General features: G+C 44.8%; 1 protein-coding gene across 7 annotated transcripts in view; it reads left to right on the top strand.

The window, feature by feature from the left end:
• ubtf (upstream binding transcription factor) overlaps positions 1-18,256 on the top strand; it is a 57,890-nt gene that overhangs the window by 14,018 nt on the left and 25,616 nt on the right. For all 7 annotated transcript variants that reach the window (XM_078424891.1, XM_078424890.1, XM_078424889.1 and 4 more), the window contains exons 4-12: positions 236-319; positions 6,747-6,902; positions 7,293-7,357; positions 10,797-10,917; positions 11,747-11,857; positions 13,139-13,272; positions 15,599-15,740; positions 17,267-17,308; positions 17,496-17,627. In XM_078424891.1, the coding sequence (XP_078281017.1) occupies positions 236-319; positions 6,747-6,902; positions 7,293-7,357; positions 10,797-10,917; positions 11,747-11,857; positions 13,139-13,272; positions 15,599-15,740; positions 17,267-17,308; positions 17,496-17,627 (987 nt within the window). The remainder of the gene's footprint in view (positions 1-235; positions 320-6,746; positions 6,903-7,292; positions 7,358-10,796; positions 10,918-11,746; positions 11,858-13,138; positions 13,273-15,598; positions 15,741-17,266; positions 17,309-17,495; positions 17,628-18,256) is intronic.

Here is an 18,256-nt window from a genome sequence, read left to right as displayed (position 1 = left end):
TGTTTACGTGCAGTGAATGCCATACTGTTTGGTTCCATCTCGGTTTAACAAGATATCAGCAGGTAAATGTCATAACCGTATGATTTGGGCTATGGATCATCGGATTATAAACTCTTTGCTAATTTTCCCTAATTTTTTTTTTCCATTTGAGATTGGAACTTGTACCACCCTGAAGAACCACTATTGGGTATTTTGTTTTTGTTTTACAGTTTTAAATGTCAAATTTTGTGTTTAGGTGAGAAAGTTCCGCACTTTATCGGAACTGATACTGGATGTCCAAGAGAACGTGAAGAATCCTTACAAAGGGAAGAAACTCAAGGTGAGCCTGAAATTTGAAAAATAAATCGAAGTTTATAGCGGAAAATTATGCGGGCCATTATACAATCTTGGGATATTTAATTTTGAGTGTATTCATATCTTTGGGTGAGGTGTGTGAAATATTTATTCATAAGCTTTACAGCGAATGCAGCGCCGGAGACTCAGGTTCGATCCTGACTACGGGTGCTGCACTGTAAGGAGTTTGTACGTTCTCCCCGTGACCTGCGTGGGTTTTCTCCGAGATCTTCGGTTTCCTCCCACACTCCAAAGACGTACAGGTATGTAGGTTAATTGGCTGGGTAAATGTTAAAAAAAAAAAAAAAAAAATGTCCCTAGTGGGTGTAGGATAATGTTAATGTACGGGGATCACAGGGCGGCACGGACTTGGAGGGCCGAAAAGGCCTGTTTCCGGCTGTATATATATGATATGATATGATATGAAGACATAGGTGTAGAATTAGGCCATTCAGCCCATTGAATATACACCATTCAATCATGGCTGATCTATCTTTCCCTCTCAACCCCATTCTCCTGCCTTCTCCCTGTACTAATCAAATCATTATTGTAATGTCTCTGGTAGCTCAATTATAATGTTGAAGCTGTTTATTGACACTTGCACATTGAGTATTCACTTGAATAAAGCTGAAACTGTAATAATATCTTTTGGATTCTTAAAAATTAATACATTTCGGCTAACAATTGTTCATTAACTTTCATTCTGGCTTGACCTCTTGTGCTGTGGAAGTAGTCTCTCTCACCTTTAGTCTAGTATTTGCTTTGCCAGTCAGTTCTTTGCTAGTTTCTGCACCATTACACAAGCCTGGTAATGTATGATCAATGGAGAAGGGCATTTTTCAGCAACCTTGACTAATCCAATTTAAAATGTATTGATTTTGTCTCAAGGTAAGTCTTCACAATTTTGCAATTTATTTTAATCTTTATTGCCACATAGGAGAAGCTTTTAAATCGAAAGCATTTGCAACGTTTGCATATCTCATCAATGTGGTAAGCTTTGCAAAGGTTCCAATTATTTTCCATGATGTGATATCTTTACTCTCTTCATACGATTTGATTAATTTGAGTTAACTTCATCCATTTGCAATACATAGAAAATAGGTGCAGGAGGAGGCCATTTGGCCCTTCGAGACAGCACCGCGTGCCGGACGTGCAGCAATATGTGCCAGATGAATGTTTTTAAGATTGTTCATTTTTCGAGGTTCAAACGGGCCACCCAGTTTGGGTACTAACAAGGCTGCCTGAAGCTTTAAAAATGTTATTGTTGATGGCATGTTGCCACGGCTGGTTGAGTTGCTGCCTCACTGCCAGAGATCCAGGTTCAATCCTGACCTCGGGTGCTGACTGTGCAGAGTTTGCACGTTTGTGACAGTGTGGGTTTCCTCCGGGTGCCCTAGTTTCCCCACACATCCTAAAGACGTGCACAATTGTAAGTTAATTGGCCTCTGTAAATTTGTAAATTGCTCTTTGTGTGTGGGGATTAGGGGAAAATTGGACAACATTGCACTAGAGTGAGCAGGTGATCAACGGTCGGTACGGTTTCCATGCTGTATCTCTAAACTAAATAGCACATAGTCCTACGTTCACGAGGCTACTGTCCTATTTTATGCAGCTGAAGATAATGCCACAGTGGACTTGATTATTGCGGATTGTCCTAGCCTGTTCGCCAGGAGTTAGCTCAGTGCAGTAATGCCTGTAATTATGTACCTTGCGTTATTTAAGCCAGCAGAGATAAACTGCTGTAAAACGTTGCTTTATTGTAATATACTGTAAAATATACTAATAAAGCAGATACTGTTTTTAATGCCTTCAGAAATGTTGATGAAATGATCAGCCATTCTTTTAAAATCCGTTTTTGATTTGGAGCAAAATGATCAGAAATATGTTAACTATTTGTTATCTGGGCTTCTGAAATCTTGGAGCATGGATCAATTGGTAACAATAATAAAACATGCATCACAAAAAAATATCTGGATGAAAAGAGAAATCCGAAAACATCTACATTCCTTTTAATATTGATGTGATATATTGAATATCACCTGAAATGGTGCAGGTTATAACATTTGAGTTTGGTAAATTTAACTGCCCAACTGCCCGAGGCGGTGGGACAGGTCTTGCAACTGAGCACACAGGAGGTACAACGCGCTCTGCAAAGGGTCAACCCACGCAAGGCTGCAGGACCGGATGGTGTTCAAGGAAGGGTACTGAAGGACTGTGCTGAACAGCTGGCTGAGGTATTCACCAAGATCTTTAACCTGTCATTATCTCTGGCTACGGTCCCCAAGTGCCTGAAGTCGGCTATCATAGTTCCGGTGCCGAAAAAAGCAAAGATCTCCAACCTGAACGACTACCGCCCGGTTGCCCTAACGCCGATTGTCATGAAGTGCTTTGAGAGGCTAGTCCTCTCACACATCAAATCCAGCATCCCTGACTCACTGGACCCACATCAATTTGCATACAGGGCAAATAGATCTACAGAGGACGCCATCTCTCTGGCTCTTCACACTGTCCTGACTCACCTAGAGAGACAGGGCACGTACGTGAGGATGCTATTCATAGACTATAGCTCCGCCTTCAACACGGTCATCCCCACCAAGCTCATCACCAAACTCCACCAGCTAGGCCTTAGCTCGTCATTATGTGACTGGATCCTGGACTTCCTGCTGGAACGACCGCAGGCAGTGAGAATGGGCCCGCACCTGTCCTCCACTATCACCCTGAGTACCGGCACACCACAGGGCTGTGTTCTGAGCCCCATGCTCTACTCCCTCTTCACACACGACTGTGTTCCTGCATTCGACACCAACACCATTGTCAAGTTTGCAGATGACACAACGGTGATCGGGCTGATCACCAACGGGGATGAAACAAACTATAGAGCGGAGGTGCAGAACCTGGCGGACTGGTGCTCGGATAACAACCTGTCCCTAAATACCACCAAGACCAAGGAGCTGATCATCAACTTCCGTAGGTCACATAACGGGGAATATGCCCCGATCTCTATCAATGGGGTCAGTGTGGAGAGAGTGTCCAGCTTCAAGTTTCTGGGCACTCACATTTCGGAGGACCTAACATGGTCCAATAACACTGCTGCGCTGGTCAAGAAGGCACAACAAAGACTGTTCTACTTAAGAACACTGAAAAAGTCTGGTCTACCCCAACAGCTGCTGAAGACCTTCTACCGCTGCACCATAGAGAGCATCCTAACGCATGGAATCCCTGTGTGGTACCTCAGCTGCACGGAGGCAGAAAGGAAAGCTCTACAGCGGGTAGTCCATAGAGCTCAGAGGGCCATCGGAACACAGCTACCAGACTTGGAGGGCATCTACAACACACGATGCCTCAGAAAAGCCACCAGCATCCACAAAGACTCTTCACACCCCTGCAACAGTCTGTTCGAACTCCTTCCATCGGGCAGACGATACAAGGCCTTCTATGCCCGCACCTCCAGACTCAGGAACAGCTTCATCCCCAGGGCCATAGCTGCTATGAACCGGTCCTGCTGAGCCGGATGGCCACAACGCATAGATCAACTTGCACTTTACCCTGTCCAAAACTGTTACAACTGTTCGTTTCGTTGGGTTGCTGCTGTCTAAATTACCTAAATTAGTGCATCGTATGGGAGGCGCATTCCCAATCTCGTTGTACCCCTGGGTACAATGACAATAAAGATATATTGTATTGTATTGTATTGTATTGTATTGTATTGTATTGTGATTAGATCTCCCCTGTCCATTATTTTGTATTCATAATTTCTCTTGGCACCCATTTACAACCTATCCAACAGTTTCTAACTTATGCAAAATATTATGTGAATTGTCTTCTGCCTGCATATTGTATTTCTTCATCCCTCCAGTATATTCACTTTTGGATATATTGTGGAAATCTTCCTCAGTTGACTGAATGTGGAATAGTAGGATACTAATTCTGTACGCTGCCTTCTGGAATATTCTTATGCTGTCATGTGATCATGTTCTCTTTAAAAGCAGATTCAATCACTCTGCCTAAGCAAGCCTGTGGCGTGGGTGTTTAGGAAAGACAGATAATTTCATTTAAGGAATGTGGATGCATAGCAAGACAAAATCTAGATTTGGGGTGTAGGAATGTTCTCTGCATAAACAGATTTGAAAGATTGTGTTTGTTGGCATTCTCAGCCAGTGAGTTAGAAGCAGGGCACGTGATTGGGTAAATGACACACTGCACAACAGGCCAAGTGGTTTTTAAACAGCACAGGAATTCAGATTATTTGTTTCTTATTGACAAGCTACGGTGAAGAAATGCAGAGATGGTTACACTAATGGTGATTTTTAATATTTGAATCGCATATCATCACGAGGCTAGATTGACCAAGGAATTGTCGAAACACAGAACTGCAGATGCTGGTCAATACACAGAAGGTCACAAAGTGTTGGAGTACCTCAGCAGGTCAGGCAGCATCCCAGGAGAACATGGATGGGTGATGTTTCGGGTCGGGAGCCTTCTTCAGAGAGACCTCCTTCCCATCTGCCCACCCACTTTAATCTTTACAGATCAAGATGTTGGCAATGGGGGATACCACGGAAGGTTCTTGGGCTGGTACTGGGACTGCATCCTGTGGGAGATGGCCACCTGGCTTTATAAACAGATCACTTGGCATCCTTTGCTGTGCTCATGTGAAAGGGAGGTCGGAGAAAGATTAATGAGTGAGTTAGTGAACATTTAGAAGTGAAATCAAGCAGACCTGAATGAACAATTATCTGAACGTAGTCTACTAACAGGGTGAGTATTTAAAAATAAAATGTGTCTGGGTAGTGGTGGCGCAGTATGTCTTGTACTTTTCCCTTTTTAGCTCCTCTTGATTGCTGACATTTTCCCCGATTACTGATGGAATCTACAGCTTAAGCTGATTCTTTTGGGGTTACTCTTTCGCTGAGTCACTTTGCAAAGCCATAATGTCTGCTAATATTCTGGAAACCTTCACCGTTGAAATTGCTGAAACAGAATGTGGTACCATGACAACACTGAAAACACATTTGGACAGGTACATGGATAGGAAAAGATTAGAGGGATTTGGGCCAAACACTGTCAAGTCCCTTATCTGTCTGCACACTGCGTATCCCGCTACTCCCGTGTGCCGATCTGAAAGTCACTTCGATCATGCAAGTCGGGAAATTCAGATGGGCACTCCCAGTTGTTTCACTTTAGAAAGTGAGTTTTGCATCAGAGCCTCTGGTTCATGATGTTTCCCCATGCGATGCTACTTCATTGTAGTGGAAATTGGAACACAGGCTGGGCACCCCTAGTGCGAGTAAAGCACTTACCCACACCTTCACCAGCTCTAGCGCTCACTTAAATGACGTTGAAGTGAACGTGATCAAATTGAGATGTCACTCTGAAGAAGGTTCCCGACCGGAAATGTCGCCTTTCCATGTTTTCCAGAGATGCTGCCTGGCCCACTGAGTTACTCTACCACACTGTGAAATGTCACCTATCCATGTTCGCCAGAGATGCTGCCTGGGAGATTGATTAGTCCAGCACTTTCTGTCTTTTTTTGTTACAAACCAGCATCTGCAATTCCTTGTTTCCACACACAGAAATAGGGTGTGACGTTGGCTATCTTGGTGGTTGTCCTACCAAATTCCCCCGCAAAACACCATGAATTGTCTCATTCTCCTCCCACTGCATCCCACTGTTTGTGAGGATTGTTTTAATGCCTAGTGGGGAGGGGGATCAGCAGGGGAGTTGAGGGATGTAGGCAAGTTAATGAACTTGCAGATCTTCTAGATCGGTAGTCCAGTGATCGGGCCTTGTTGGCCTGCACACATGGTTCACATACAAAGCTCCAGAAGACGAATTGGATGGAGCACTGATAAGAAAATCCATGTTGGATTCAATAGACAATGGACAATAGGTACAGGAATAGGCCATTCGGCCCTAAAAGTAAATGGCAAAAGGGGGTGTTTTGAAGTAATTCAAAGTTTATTTTTCTCAATTGACTGGTGCTGTTAATGGGGAAAATGTGTTTGAATTTTCAGCCAAAATAATTTGCACAGGTATGACTGAGGTATTTCATTCCATCTCAAATATCTAAACGTAGGACTATGGAGACTGCCCAGGCAATGGGTTTTAGTTAATCGATATGTTTCAGCAAATACATGCACATAATTCCATTCATCACATAGAAAGCACCTTGACTGAAAAGGTATCTGGCAGCTTTGAAAACACTGGTTCTGGTCAAAAGACCTTGATAAGATGAGAATCAAAGATGTTTGTTGCCATGCCAGTTCTTATGACATTTAAAATTTGCATGGCTTGGTAAAAACATTTGCCCTGCTGCATTGTAGTATCATTCTTGTAGTTGATGCTGCAGTGGGCACTGAATCTATGGAGAGGTGGGCATCTGAAGAGTGTGTTCTTTTTATTTCCTACTGTAGAATCATCCCGATTTTCCCAAGAAGCCTCTCACGCCTTACTTTCGATTCTTTATGGAGAAAAGAGCAAAATATGCAAAGCTTCATCCTGAAATGAGCAACTTGGATCTGACTAAAATCCTGTCCAAGAAATACAAGGAGTTGCCGGAAAAGAAAAAGGTCAGTGGATGTCCTCATCAGCACGGGCGCTTGGACTGCAGAGGAGATGTAAACTATACAAGGGGTGGGGTGGGGGGGGGGGGGGAGGAAGGGAAGCGGAGGAGAAAAGGAGGAGGGGGATGGGAGGGGAGGGGAGGGGTGGGCAAGGAGGGGGGGGATGAGGAAGGGAAGAGGAGAGGAGGGTTGTGTGGTGGGAGAGGGGGGGTGGGAGTGGAGAGGGGATGGGAGAGGAGGGGGGGTGGGAGAGGAGGGGGGGTGGGAGAGGAGGGGGTGTGGGAGAGGAGGAAGGTGTGGGAGAGGGAGGAAGGTGTGAGGGAGGGGGGGGGGTGGAGAGTGACAAAATAAACTTGCAGTACAGTTGGAAAGCTGAGATTTATTTTGCTCCTGCAGCTGAAATATATTCAGGAGTTTCAGAAGGAGAGAGAAGACTTTGAGCATGGCATGAACCGTTTCAGGTAATGCTGAAGTAATAATCATAATCATACTTTATTAGCCAAGTATGTTTTGCAACATACGAGGAATTTGATTTGCCGAAATACATTTTAACATAAACATCCACCACAGCGACTCCCCCACATTCCTCACTGTGATGGCAGGTGAAAAAAAGTTCAATCTCATCCCTTCTTTGTTCTCCCGCGGTCAGGGGCCTCGAGCCTTCCGTTGTCAGGGCGATCTTGGCTCCCGTAGCCGGCGGTCAAGCCCTCCGCGTCGGGGCGATTAAGCTCCCGCCTAGGGGGGACCCCAGCTCCCCCCTGAACCCCCTGCGGCTTTGGAGCTTCCCGACATCAGTCTCTACCTGAGACTGCAAGCTCCTCGATGTTGAAATCCCTAGGCCCCGGTTGGAGCGTCGATCCCAGGCAAGGGATTGCAGGCTCCGATGTGTAGTCCATGGGCCCACGATGGGGCTCAAAGTCAGTCTTGAGCAAGGTCGCCTGCTCCATGATGTTAGGCCGCAGAGTGACCTGAGATACGATCCGGAAAACAGTCGCATCTCCGGCAAGGTAAGAGATTGAAAAAAGTTTCCCTCGACCCCCACCATAAAACCAGGGAGCATTAACAAACACACAAAAAATAACAAAAAAGACGAAAAGACAGACGGGCTGTTTGTGAGGCTGCCATCGCTGACGGCGCCACCCAGAGGACTTTTACACTTTGACTTCATGCCACTCGTTGCACTCCACCCATCCTGCCTTTTGATCTGGTGTTTTTCTACTTGTTCTGCATGCAATTCGGCAACCTCATGTTGGCGTTTATCCTTTGTACGCCAGAAGGCTTCTGTGTGATGATTAAACTTGTTTGCCAAAGTAGTTAGAATGGATGAAAGGAGAGAAAGTGCTCTTTTTAAAATCTGAGCATCTCAATCAATTTCCTTGCAAGGGTATATGATGTCAGAAATTTTCAAAATTATTAGGAAGATGAGTAGCCTTCGATGCGTTTAACCCGAGAGCTTACATACTGGGGAAACGCGATGGGAAAATGGCCAACACTGGGAACCTAAGGATGTTGGGGAGGCCATAAATAGATATTGGTAGGAATACTTTTTTGTCACATGTAACTAGGCACTGTGAAATTCTTTGCTTGCATTCCCAATGTAAACAAATTGTAGCCACCTACGGCGCTGACAAAGTTACAAAGCACGCCGGCTCCTCCTTTTGGTTTCCCCTCCCCCCCCCCCCCCGCGTTTCTCCCACTCCGGGTCCCCATTGCCCATTGTTCTCCCCCCCCACTTCCCTCACACTAGGTCCTCCACTGTTCGTCCCCCCCCCCCCACCCCCCTCACGGTTGGTCTTCCACGCTCTCATCGACCACGGGTCAACCCACGAAGCTTCACCACCACCGAGGCCACATCGTCGAGGGGCTTCACTGCCACCGCCGCCGAGGCCTCAACGCTGTCAACTCCACGCCTCCATGGTGCCAACCCTGGCCCCGGCCGCAGACTCCGCCGGCCGCCCTGCCGACCTGTAGTCTGACCCACGAGGCCCTGGCTCCTCCGTCCTGGCCCTGACCCTGGCTTGCACGCGGCGAGACCGCAGCGCCTCGATAAACACAGAATTCTCTCCTACGGTAGATGTCCCAGGAACTCCCTGCATTTGATGCAAAGAAAAAGACACGGGTAGTTTCCTGGTGCAAAGAGTTGTATTTGGAGCTGTCCCTGTCCCCACACCTCCTCCCATCCCTATCCCGCTTGGGGCTGGTCACTGGCATCTTCACTGGACTCCCGGCGCCCAGAGTTCCTGAAGGTCAGCTCCTACTTTGGTATGGTGCTGGTGCCATCTTATCTCCCTTGTTGTAAACCCTAAAGTAGACCTTTACTGCCTACTGCCGATGCACTTCACTGTTCACTCCTGGCTTGCTGATGGGGCTGGGTGGGTAAATGTACTCCTGTTGTGACGTTCCAGAAACTTCTCTCTGCTTTGCCGATTGGATGGCAAGAAGCAAGGCCAATAGTCAGATTTGGACAGAGCTTCGCTTTGAATGCAGCTATGCAAATGAAGTAGGGGTGGGAAAGTAGCCTCCATTTAATCTGTCTCTTGTGGTTCCTTATAATAATAATAATAATAATACATTACATTTATATAGCGCTTTTCATATACTCAAAGACGCTTTACAGGGATTTAGAGAACATAGGGAAGTGAATAAATAGATAAATAAGTAAACGAAAAAAGAAAGGAGACAGAAGGTGGGGTGTCACAATAGCCTGTCACAATCATAATCATACTTTATTAGCCAAGTATGTTTTGCAACATACGAGGAATTTGTTTTGCCATACAGTCATATCAATAAAAAGCAACAGAACACCCACAATACATTTTAACATAAACATCCACCACGGTGACTCCTCTACATTCCTCACTGTTGTTAAGTAGAAACAAGGATCTTCAGATGCTGGTCTACCAAGGAAAGACACAAAATGTTGGAGTGGTGCAGTATGTCAGTCAGCATCCCTGGAGAACATGGATAGGTCCTGTTTTGGGTTGGAACTCTTCTTCAGACTGATGCTATTAAGTATTCAACTATCAAAGTATGGAAGTTAGACACAAAATGCTGGAGTTACTCAGCGGGACAGGCAGCATCTCTGAATAGAAGGAATGGGTGACATTTCGGGTCGAGACCCTTCTTCAGACTCTTCCATTTCAAAGTATGAAAGTGCCTTGTGGCCATTGGCATCTATTCTTGCCATGGTATTGGCACTTGTGTGCTCAGACTGATTGTGTGGCCCAACTAGTTTTGTGGTTTAGGTTATTGCACTCTACGGTCAGATTGGCTGTCTCTCCTGTTTCCCAGCTCATTCTGCTTGGCCACAAACACAGCAAATATATGGAAGGAAGATGGATAGCAATTACATTGGGTTTGGTGGTGGTGAGACTAACATTCCTTCTGATATTGATATCGCTTCCACCCATTCATTGCCATCATCTCCGGCTGTTTAAGTAATATTAATATTAATTGGCGCTGTGAGGAACCAACTCTACTGCTTGCAGGTCCATATAGGTCTATATACATACACACAAAATGCTGGCGTAAATCAGTGGGACATTTACTCCAGCATTTTGTGTGTATGTATATAGACCAATAAGGACCTGCAGGCGGTAGTTGCTTCCTCACAGTGCCGATTAATATTAATATTACTTAACTCAGCGGGACAGGCAGCATCTCTGGAGAGGAGGAGTCTGACGAAGAGCCTCGACCAGAAACGTCACCCATTCCTTCTCTTCAGAGGTGCTGCCTGTCCCGCTGAGTTACTCCAGCATTTTGTGTCTATCTTCGATTGAAACCAGCATCTGCAGTTCCTTCCTACACATCAGGTCTATATACGTCACCTAATTAAATAAAAAAACAGGTAAGAAATAATACTAACAATATTTGATTGCATTTCCTATTTCTTCCAAATAGAGAGGAACATCCGGATCTGCTGGAGAATGTAAAGAGGTCAGATGCCCCAGAAAAACCCAAAACTCCTCAGCAGCTGTGGTATCTTCACGAAAAGAAGGCCTTCATGAAGTTGCATCCAAAGGTTTTTATACTCCTTCATGAAATTGAACCATTGGGACAAATTTTATAAATAACATTACCTCCTGAGGGGCTGTTTCTTATCCACAAACTTCCCCTCACGCTCTGTCCACCAAAGGCAGCCAGATCTCCTGGTTGTTAACCATTTTGATTCCCATTCCCATACTGACCTTTAGTCCTGTGCCTCTTCCATTGCCAGAGTGAGGTCACGTGGAGATCGCCAAGAACATCTGAGACTGTGTTCTTTGTTTCACCTGCAAGGTGCAATATTCCCCATTCTCTGCATGGATTCCATCTGTCTTGATGGTCCAGCCATAAGATGGTTTGGTTTGCTGCTCCAACACTTTAGCTGGCTCTGTTGGGGGCTAGACGAGGTAACTGCTGCCCATGAAAGACATCTAATGAGGTCTCGATGGCAATTATTTGTCTCTTCAAATAAAAACGGTTTAATTGAAAATGCGCACCCGTATATTTTAAATTTGTCTTTTAATCTTTTTAGAGAGATAAATAATTGAAGTGTTGGGAATCTCCATTTAGAGGAGTGCCCTGTGCTCGTGCACCAAGATTGGCTGGAGTATTTTGGGAGATGTGACGTTATGGGTTGGGTCCCTTGGGTGTCGAAAGCTAGATCCTGAAGAAGAGCCCTGACCTGAAATGTCATTGATCTCCGTTCGATGCTGCCTGACCTGCTGAGTTAGTCTGGCATTTTTTGTCTTTTTCCCAGTTTCTGTTGTCATCCCCTGGAAACTAGAGGAGTGGGCTACGTGACAATCAAATGATGCAAACAACAGATGATGGACACCATGCATCATTAAACCTCTTTATTTTCCCAGGCAACAATGAAGGATGTTAAAGATGCGCTGGGCAAGCAGTGGTCCCAGCTGTCTGACAAGAAAAGACTCAAGTGGATTGGCAAAAGCTTAGAGCAGCGAGAACTGTACGAGGTATGTACTGACTAAAATGAACTGGCTACACCAGACCTGACTACAACAACATTCTGGTTATGCTTTTCACCAGAAACTCGACTCTCCTCTGGTGAGGAGTGGGCATGAGTAAGACTTCGCTGTTCAGTGACCAAGGGCTATCTCACTGAGATGCAAGCTGGTGATACCTTTGATTAGTTTAGAGATACAGTGCGGAAACAGGCCCTTCAGCACCAACTAGTAATCCCCATACACCAACACTATCCTATACGCCAGGGACAATTTATAACCTTTACCGAAGGTTGTTTCGTTACCGACACACTTTTGTTATCGATGAAATGCCTTTAGGCTTGTACTTTGGGGAAAGTGGCAAACACTTGCAAGTTATTGATGTGCACAGTCTGCATGGACTCTGATTAAAGTTTGTAGCCTGTGGAGCTTCACTGGTAATGTTCCAGTGAGACAAAACCAAGTCATGGGTCGTGGGAGTCGAGGGTGTTTTATTGCCATGTCCCGAAACAGAACAATGAAATTCTTTGTTGCAAGAGCAGCGCGGCAGCTTTGCAAACACAGTACCCAATAGATAATATAACGATAAACCAAGAAAATTAATGAATTAAAAAAACGGCCTATATCGTGCAAAAACACAACAAAGGCCAAAATCCCGAGTGCAACCGAGGCAGTTTGGAGTTTAGTTGGAGTCGTCGTGTTCAGTAGCTTGATGGTTGTTGGGAAGTAGGGTGGCCCAAGAACAGAAACTGTTTGGAAATGCAAAATTAGTCAGGACATTTCCATGGGGAAGAAAAACATTGAGTGTCACTTCAAGGTTTGTAGCTGAGATGGATTTGAAAAATAATTTCAGATCAGGGAAACATCACTGGTGTTTGGGGAGGAAGACATGATTGGTAAATTGGGCCAGGACTAAAGTGAGGGTGACAGCTTAATCTCTTTTGTTGTTTGCAGGACAGTTTGAAGTTGTGCCTTGAGCATGACTTCCTTGTTTGCTTACATTAAGTGAGTAAATGAGTGGTTAAAAGTAAGTAAGCCTGTAATCTGAGCCCTACACTTAGAAAGGTCATTTGGGGAGAAAAGAGCATGGGGAAGGAAACACTGGAAAAACTGGAGATAGACACAAAAAGCTGGAGTCAGGGTCATTTTTCGGGTGAGAGAAGTTTAAGGGGAGGTTCTGCAGATCTCAAACGTTTGATGGAACAGATGAAGGAGAAATTGTTAGCAGTGACCATGGGAAGAGATTTTTTTTCGCCCACTTAATGAGTTTGATTGAGGGTCTTCTGCTTGCAGGAAGCCATGCGAGATTATGTCCTGCGCCACCCTGAACAAAGCATCAGTCTGGACGATTTGACCAAGAATACTCTGACCAAAGCTGAACGACAGCTCAAGGACAAGTTTGATGGCCGACCCACAAAACCACCACCGTACGTATCTCTCCTAAATGTGTCTCTGGGAAGTAAGTTGGACAAAACAACCACATAAGCCGCTCTTATTTGCAAGAGGGAAAAGCGTGCAATGTTGTACATTTTGGCTCGTCCACTGTTTTAACACTCTGGCAAACTTATCATGATGGGCGGCACGGACTTGGAGGGCCGAAAAGGCCTGTTTCCGGCTGTAGATATATGATATGATGATATGATATGTTGTCATCTCATCTGTGGCTGGAAGATGTTTTCCCCCTGTAGAATTGATTCTGCTTTAATGGCCACCCTATAACTTGGAACATTCCAGCGCTGCACACTGCTTTGCATTAGACCAACATTACCAAGGGCTACTCAGTCCTTTGGTGCTCTGCTATGTATTGAGATTGTGGCTGATGTGCCTTAGCTCTGACCTTGACCCCTTATTACACAAATATGGATAAACATAACAGAACTTCAGATGTAAAATTATTTCATCTGCCATTTGCTTGTAGGAGAATTTTAAGCTATCTTTTCTCACATTAAGCAATGTTTCCTAAATTATCTCCTGTACGACCTGCTCCCTCTCCCAAGCTCAACACCTGGGGATCAATACTTTATCTACTAGGTCACTTCATTTCCTCAGGACCTCTTTTTGATGTCTACTTTCTATCCAATCCCTCAAGATGCATTTCAGAGAGTTCAATCCTGGTTTGACATCTCTCAATATTGAAGACTTGGCAAAATCCTTGAGTCTGAATGAATGATTTCTGATGCCAATATAATCATCTCCTTTTATTTTGTAAACTTGTGGTTATGGTGACTACCATATCGTAAATTACCTTTTTTCTTGTATCTGGTTAGAGTCATAGAGTGATACAGTGTGGAAGCAGGCCCTTCGGCCCAATTTGCCCACACCAGCCAACATGCCCCAGCTACACTAGTCCCACCTGCCTGTGTTTGGTCCATATCCCTCCAAGCCTGTCCTATCCATGTACCTGTTTAACTGCTTCTTAAATGTTGGGATCGTCCCAACCTCAACTACCGCCGCTGGCAGCTTGTTCCATACACCCACCACCTTTTGTATAAAAAAAGTTACCCTCAGATTCCTATTAACTCTTTTCCCCTTCACCCTAAACCTATGTCCTCTGGTTCTCGATTCACCTACTCTGGGCAAAAGACTGTGTATCTACCCGATCTATTCCTCTTGATTTTATACACTTCTATAAGATCGCCCCTCATCTTGTGCTCCAAGGAATAGAGACCCAGCCGACTCAACCTCTCCCTATAGCTCACACCCTCTCGTCCTCAACCTCTCCCTATAGCTCACACCCTCTCGTCCTTTCAACATCCTCATAAAGCTTCTCTGAACCCTTTCCAGCTTGTCAACATCTTTCCTATAACGTGGTGCCCAGAACTGAACACAATACTCTAAATGCAGTCTCACCAACGTCTTATACAACTGCAACATGACCTCCTTCCTATCTTCTGTACTCTACTCTGACTGACGGAGGCCAATGTACCAAAGGCCTTTTTGACTCTTATCTACCTGTGACTTGACCTTCAAGGAACCATGCAACTGCACTCCTAGATCCCTCTGCTCTACAACACTCCCCATTCACTGTGTAGGCCCTGCCCATGTTAGACTTGCCAAAATGCAACACCTCTCATTTCTCTGTATTAAATTCCATCAACCATTCCTCAGCCCACCTGGGCAATCGATCAAGATCCTGCTGCAATTTTTCACAAGTCAAGTCAAGTATATTTGTCACATACACAAATGTGCAGTGAAATGAAAGATTACCCACAATAAGAGCAATAAAAATAAGCAATAACACACACAATCAAACAAAAAGAAACATCCATCACAGTGAGTCTCCTCCTGTCACTTCCTCACTGTGATGGAAGGCCAGAATGTCTTTTTTCTCCCCCTGCCGTCTTCTGTTGTAGTTGCCACGTTCCAGGCCGCGCCGGACGGTGAAAGGTCCGTAGCAGGCCGACCCAAGCCCCGCGACTCGGACAACCATCTTCGCTATCTGCAAACCACCCACTTTTGTATCAGCAGCTAACTTGTTGAGCAAAATATTTACTACATTTTGGTTGCATACTTGGATATCCAGTAATCTTACATTTTCACCACCTGCTTAGTAATCCATCTGTTAACATTTCCGTGTACCCTCTTTACCGATCAGTTTCCTTGAGTTGCCTCTGCCCTTCTCACCGTGACCTGCATTACCCCAACATGGAGTTGTCATGATCCCACGGGGATTATACGTCTCCAACATTGAGATATAATGTTCCTAATGGTTGTACAACACTGTACCTCACCATTTTCTCTTGTTTTTTATAGAAATGGCTATTCTCTTTATTGCGCTGAACTGATGTCCAACATGAAAGATATTCCTAGCACAGAACGCATGGTTCTGTGTAGCAAGCAGTGGAAGATGTTGTCCCAAAAAGAGAAGGATGCGTATCAGAAACGATGTGAGCAAGTAAGTGTGGGCACAGCTCAGCGCACATTCTATAATCTAATGTGGGAACACATAACATAAGCATTCGAAAATGTTAATCTGTGGACTCCACAGTAATCAGTAAATGTAAAGGCGGACTTTAATCCTCATTTGTCCTTGATGATTTTGGTATGGTTGATGTCAACAGAGAGGGAAATAATGCACTGGTCACGGGTGATAGGACTACGTTCATGATAGAAACATAGAAAATAGGTGCAGGAGTAGGCCATTCGGCCCTTTGAGCCTGCACCGCCATTCAATATGATCATGGCTGATCATCCAACTCAGTATCCCGTACCTGCCTTCTTTCCATACCCCATGATCCCTTTAGCCACAAGGGCCACATCCAACTCCCTCTTAAATATAGCCAATGAACTGGCCTCAACTACCTTCTGTGGCAGAGAATTCCACAGATTCACCACTCTCTGTGTGAAAAAAAAAGTTCTCATCTCGGTCCTAAAAGACTTCCCCCTTATCCTTAAACTGTGACCCCTTGTTCTGGACTTCCCCAACATCGGGAACAATCTTCCTGCATCTAGCCTGTCCAACCCCTTAAGAATTGTGTAAGTTTCTATAAGATCCCCCCTCAATCTTCTAAATTCCAGCGAGTACAAGCCGATAGTTGGATAGATATTGCACTTGTGGGGGTGATGAAGTTAGGACATGATTCCAAATGTTTTAACTTATATAATTTAGACTTGCAATGGATTTGGAAGAGAAGAGCGTTTGAAGTCGCTGGGCCTATATTCGCTGGAGTTTAGAAGAATGAGGAGGACCTGATTGAAATGTACAGAATAGTGAAAGGCTTGGATAGAGTGGATGTGGCAAGGTCTGGAGGTCACAGCCTCAGAATTAAATAACGTTCATTTAGGAAGGAGATGAGGAGGACTTTCTTCAGTCAGAGGGTAGTGAATCTGTGGAATTCGTTGCAACAGAAGGCTGTGGAGGCAAAGTCTGTAGATATATTTAAGGCAGAGATAGATTCTTGATTAGACCGTGCGGCACGGTGGCGCAACGGTAGAGTTGCTGCCTTACAGCGAATGCAGCGCCGGAGACTCTGGTTCGATCCTGACTACGGGCGCCGTCTGTACGGAGTTTGTATGTTCTCCCCGTGACCTGCGTGGGTTTTCTCCGACACTCCAAAGACGTACAGGTATGTAGGTTAATTGGCTGGGCAAATGTAAAGAATTGTCCCTAGTGGGTGTAGGATAGTGTTAATGTGCGGGGATCGCTGGGCGGCGCGGACCCGGTGGGCCGAAGGGCCTGTTTCTGCGCTGTATATCTAAATCTAAATCTAGTACGGGTGTCAGGGGTTGTGGGGAGAAGCCAGGAGAATGGGGTTTGGAGGGAGAAATATACATCAGGCATGATTGAATGGCAGAGTAGACTTGATGGGCCGAATGGCCTAATTCTACTCTTATCGCTTATAACCTTATAAAGAGCTTTGTTACCAACTGCAGGCATCAAGATTCTAACAATTTGATGGTTCATTTGTTTACTTCTCACAGAAAAAGAAGGAATACGAAATTAATCTTCATCGGTTTTTGCTGGTAGGTATTATTATATGTTTACATTATTGGGTTGTTGTAGTTTGAAAGTACCAGTAATTAATACAAGAAATCAAGCCCTTTCTCTTTGAAGCTGCAAAGATGTTTTTGATCTTGGGATTGCAACGATTCTGTACTATGCACCAGGACTTTCGTTTTACAAAGTTAAGCATTTATTGTCCTACGGCAGAGCCTCCCGGAACATGAGCAGCAAAGGGTCCTGTCTGAGGAAAAGATGATTGGAATACACAAAAAAGCAGCAAGCAACCTGAAGCAGGGTGGAGTTAAAGGCATCACCACATCTCCTTTAGATGCCAACAAGGTGCGTAACATATTATTGGCCCGGCAGTTTCATTTTCATCTGTGGTGACGTGGAATTCTTCCAGTGAAATTATAGAGAAAATGGATCAATACGTGTCCATACAGTCTCCGTGCGCACAACTGTCCAGTATTAGTGTTGGAAAGTTGTTTATGACAAAGTGTTAAGTGTTGACGTGCCTATTTTGTATTGATGCTGAGGTAAGAAAATTGCAATGGTCATCTCAAGTGACATTGTGCCCACCCTGAGAACACTGAGTCAAGCATTACTGTTTCCCCTCACTGCTGATGCCGACGTATTTTGATGATCCTCTGACTACTGAATAAAGTGTTAGTAAGCTCCTGTTATGGTGGAAGTCATGACCTCCAAACCTATGCATTTGCATCACATCATTGAGACATGTTCCATGAAGCATTCAACATCCAGGAGCATTCAATTCAGTTCTACCACATTCATTGTTGATTCTTGCCTTATTTACAGCGGGATTAAACCTGGGATGAACCCAGTAACGTAACACCATACGCAAGGTTCACATGATGCAAACCCTCACTGGGTTGTTGTGTCATATTGTGCAGATGTTGGTGGTGTATACTCTGGTTATAAAATGTAATGGGGACTGGAATTGCATTAAA

This window comes from Rhinoraja longicauda, chromosome 29 (genome assembly GCF_053455715.1).
Source record: "Rhinoraja longicauda isolate Sanriku21f chromosome 29, sRhiLon1.1, whole genome shotgun sequence".
Lineage (NCBI taxonomy): Eukaryota > Metazoa > Chordata > Chondrichthyes > Rajiformes > Arhynchobatidae > Rhinoraja > Rhinoraja longicauda.
This window is presented reverse-complemented; position numbering and strand designations above follow the sequence as displayed.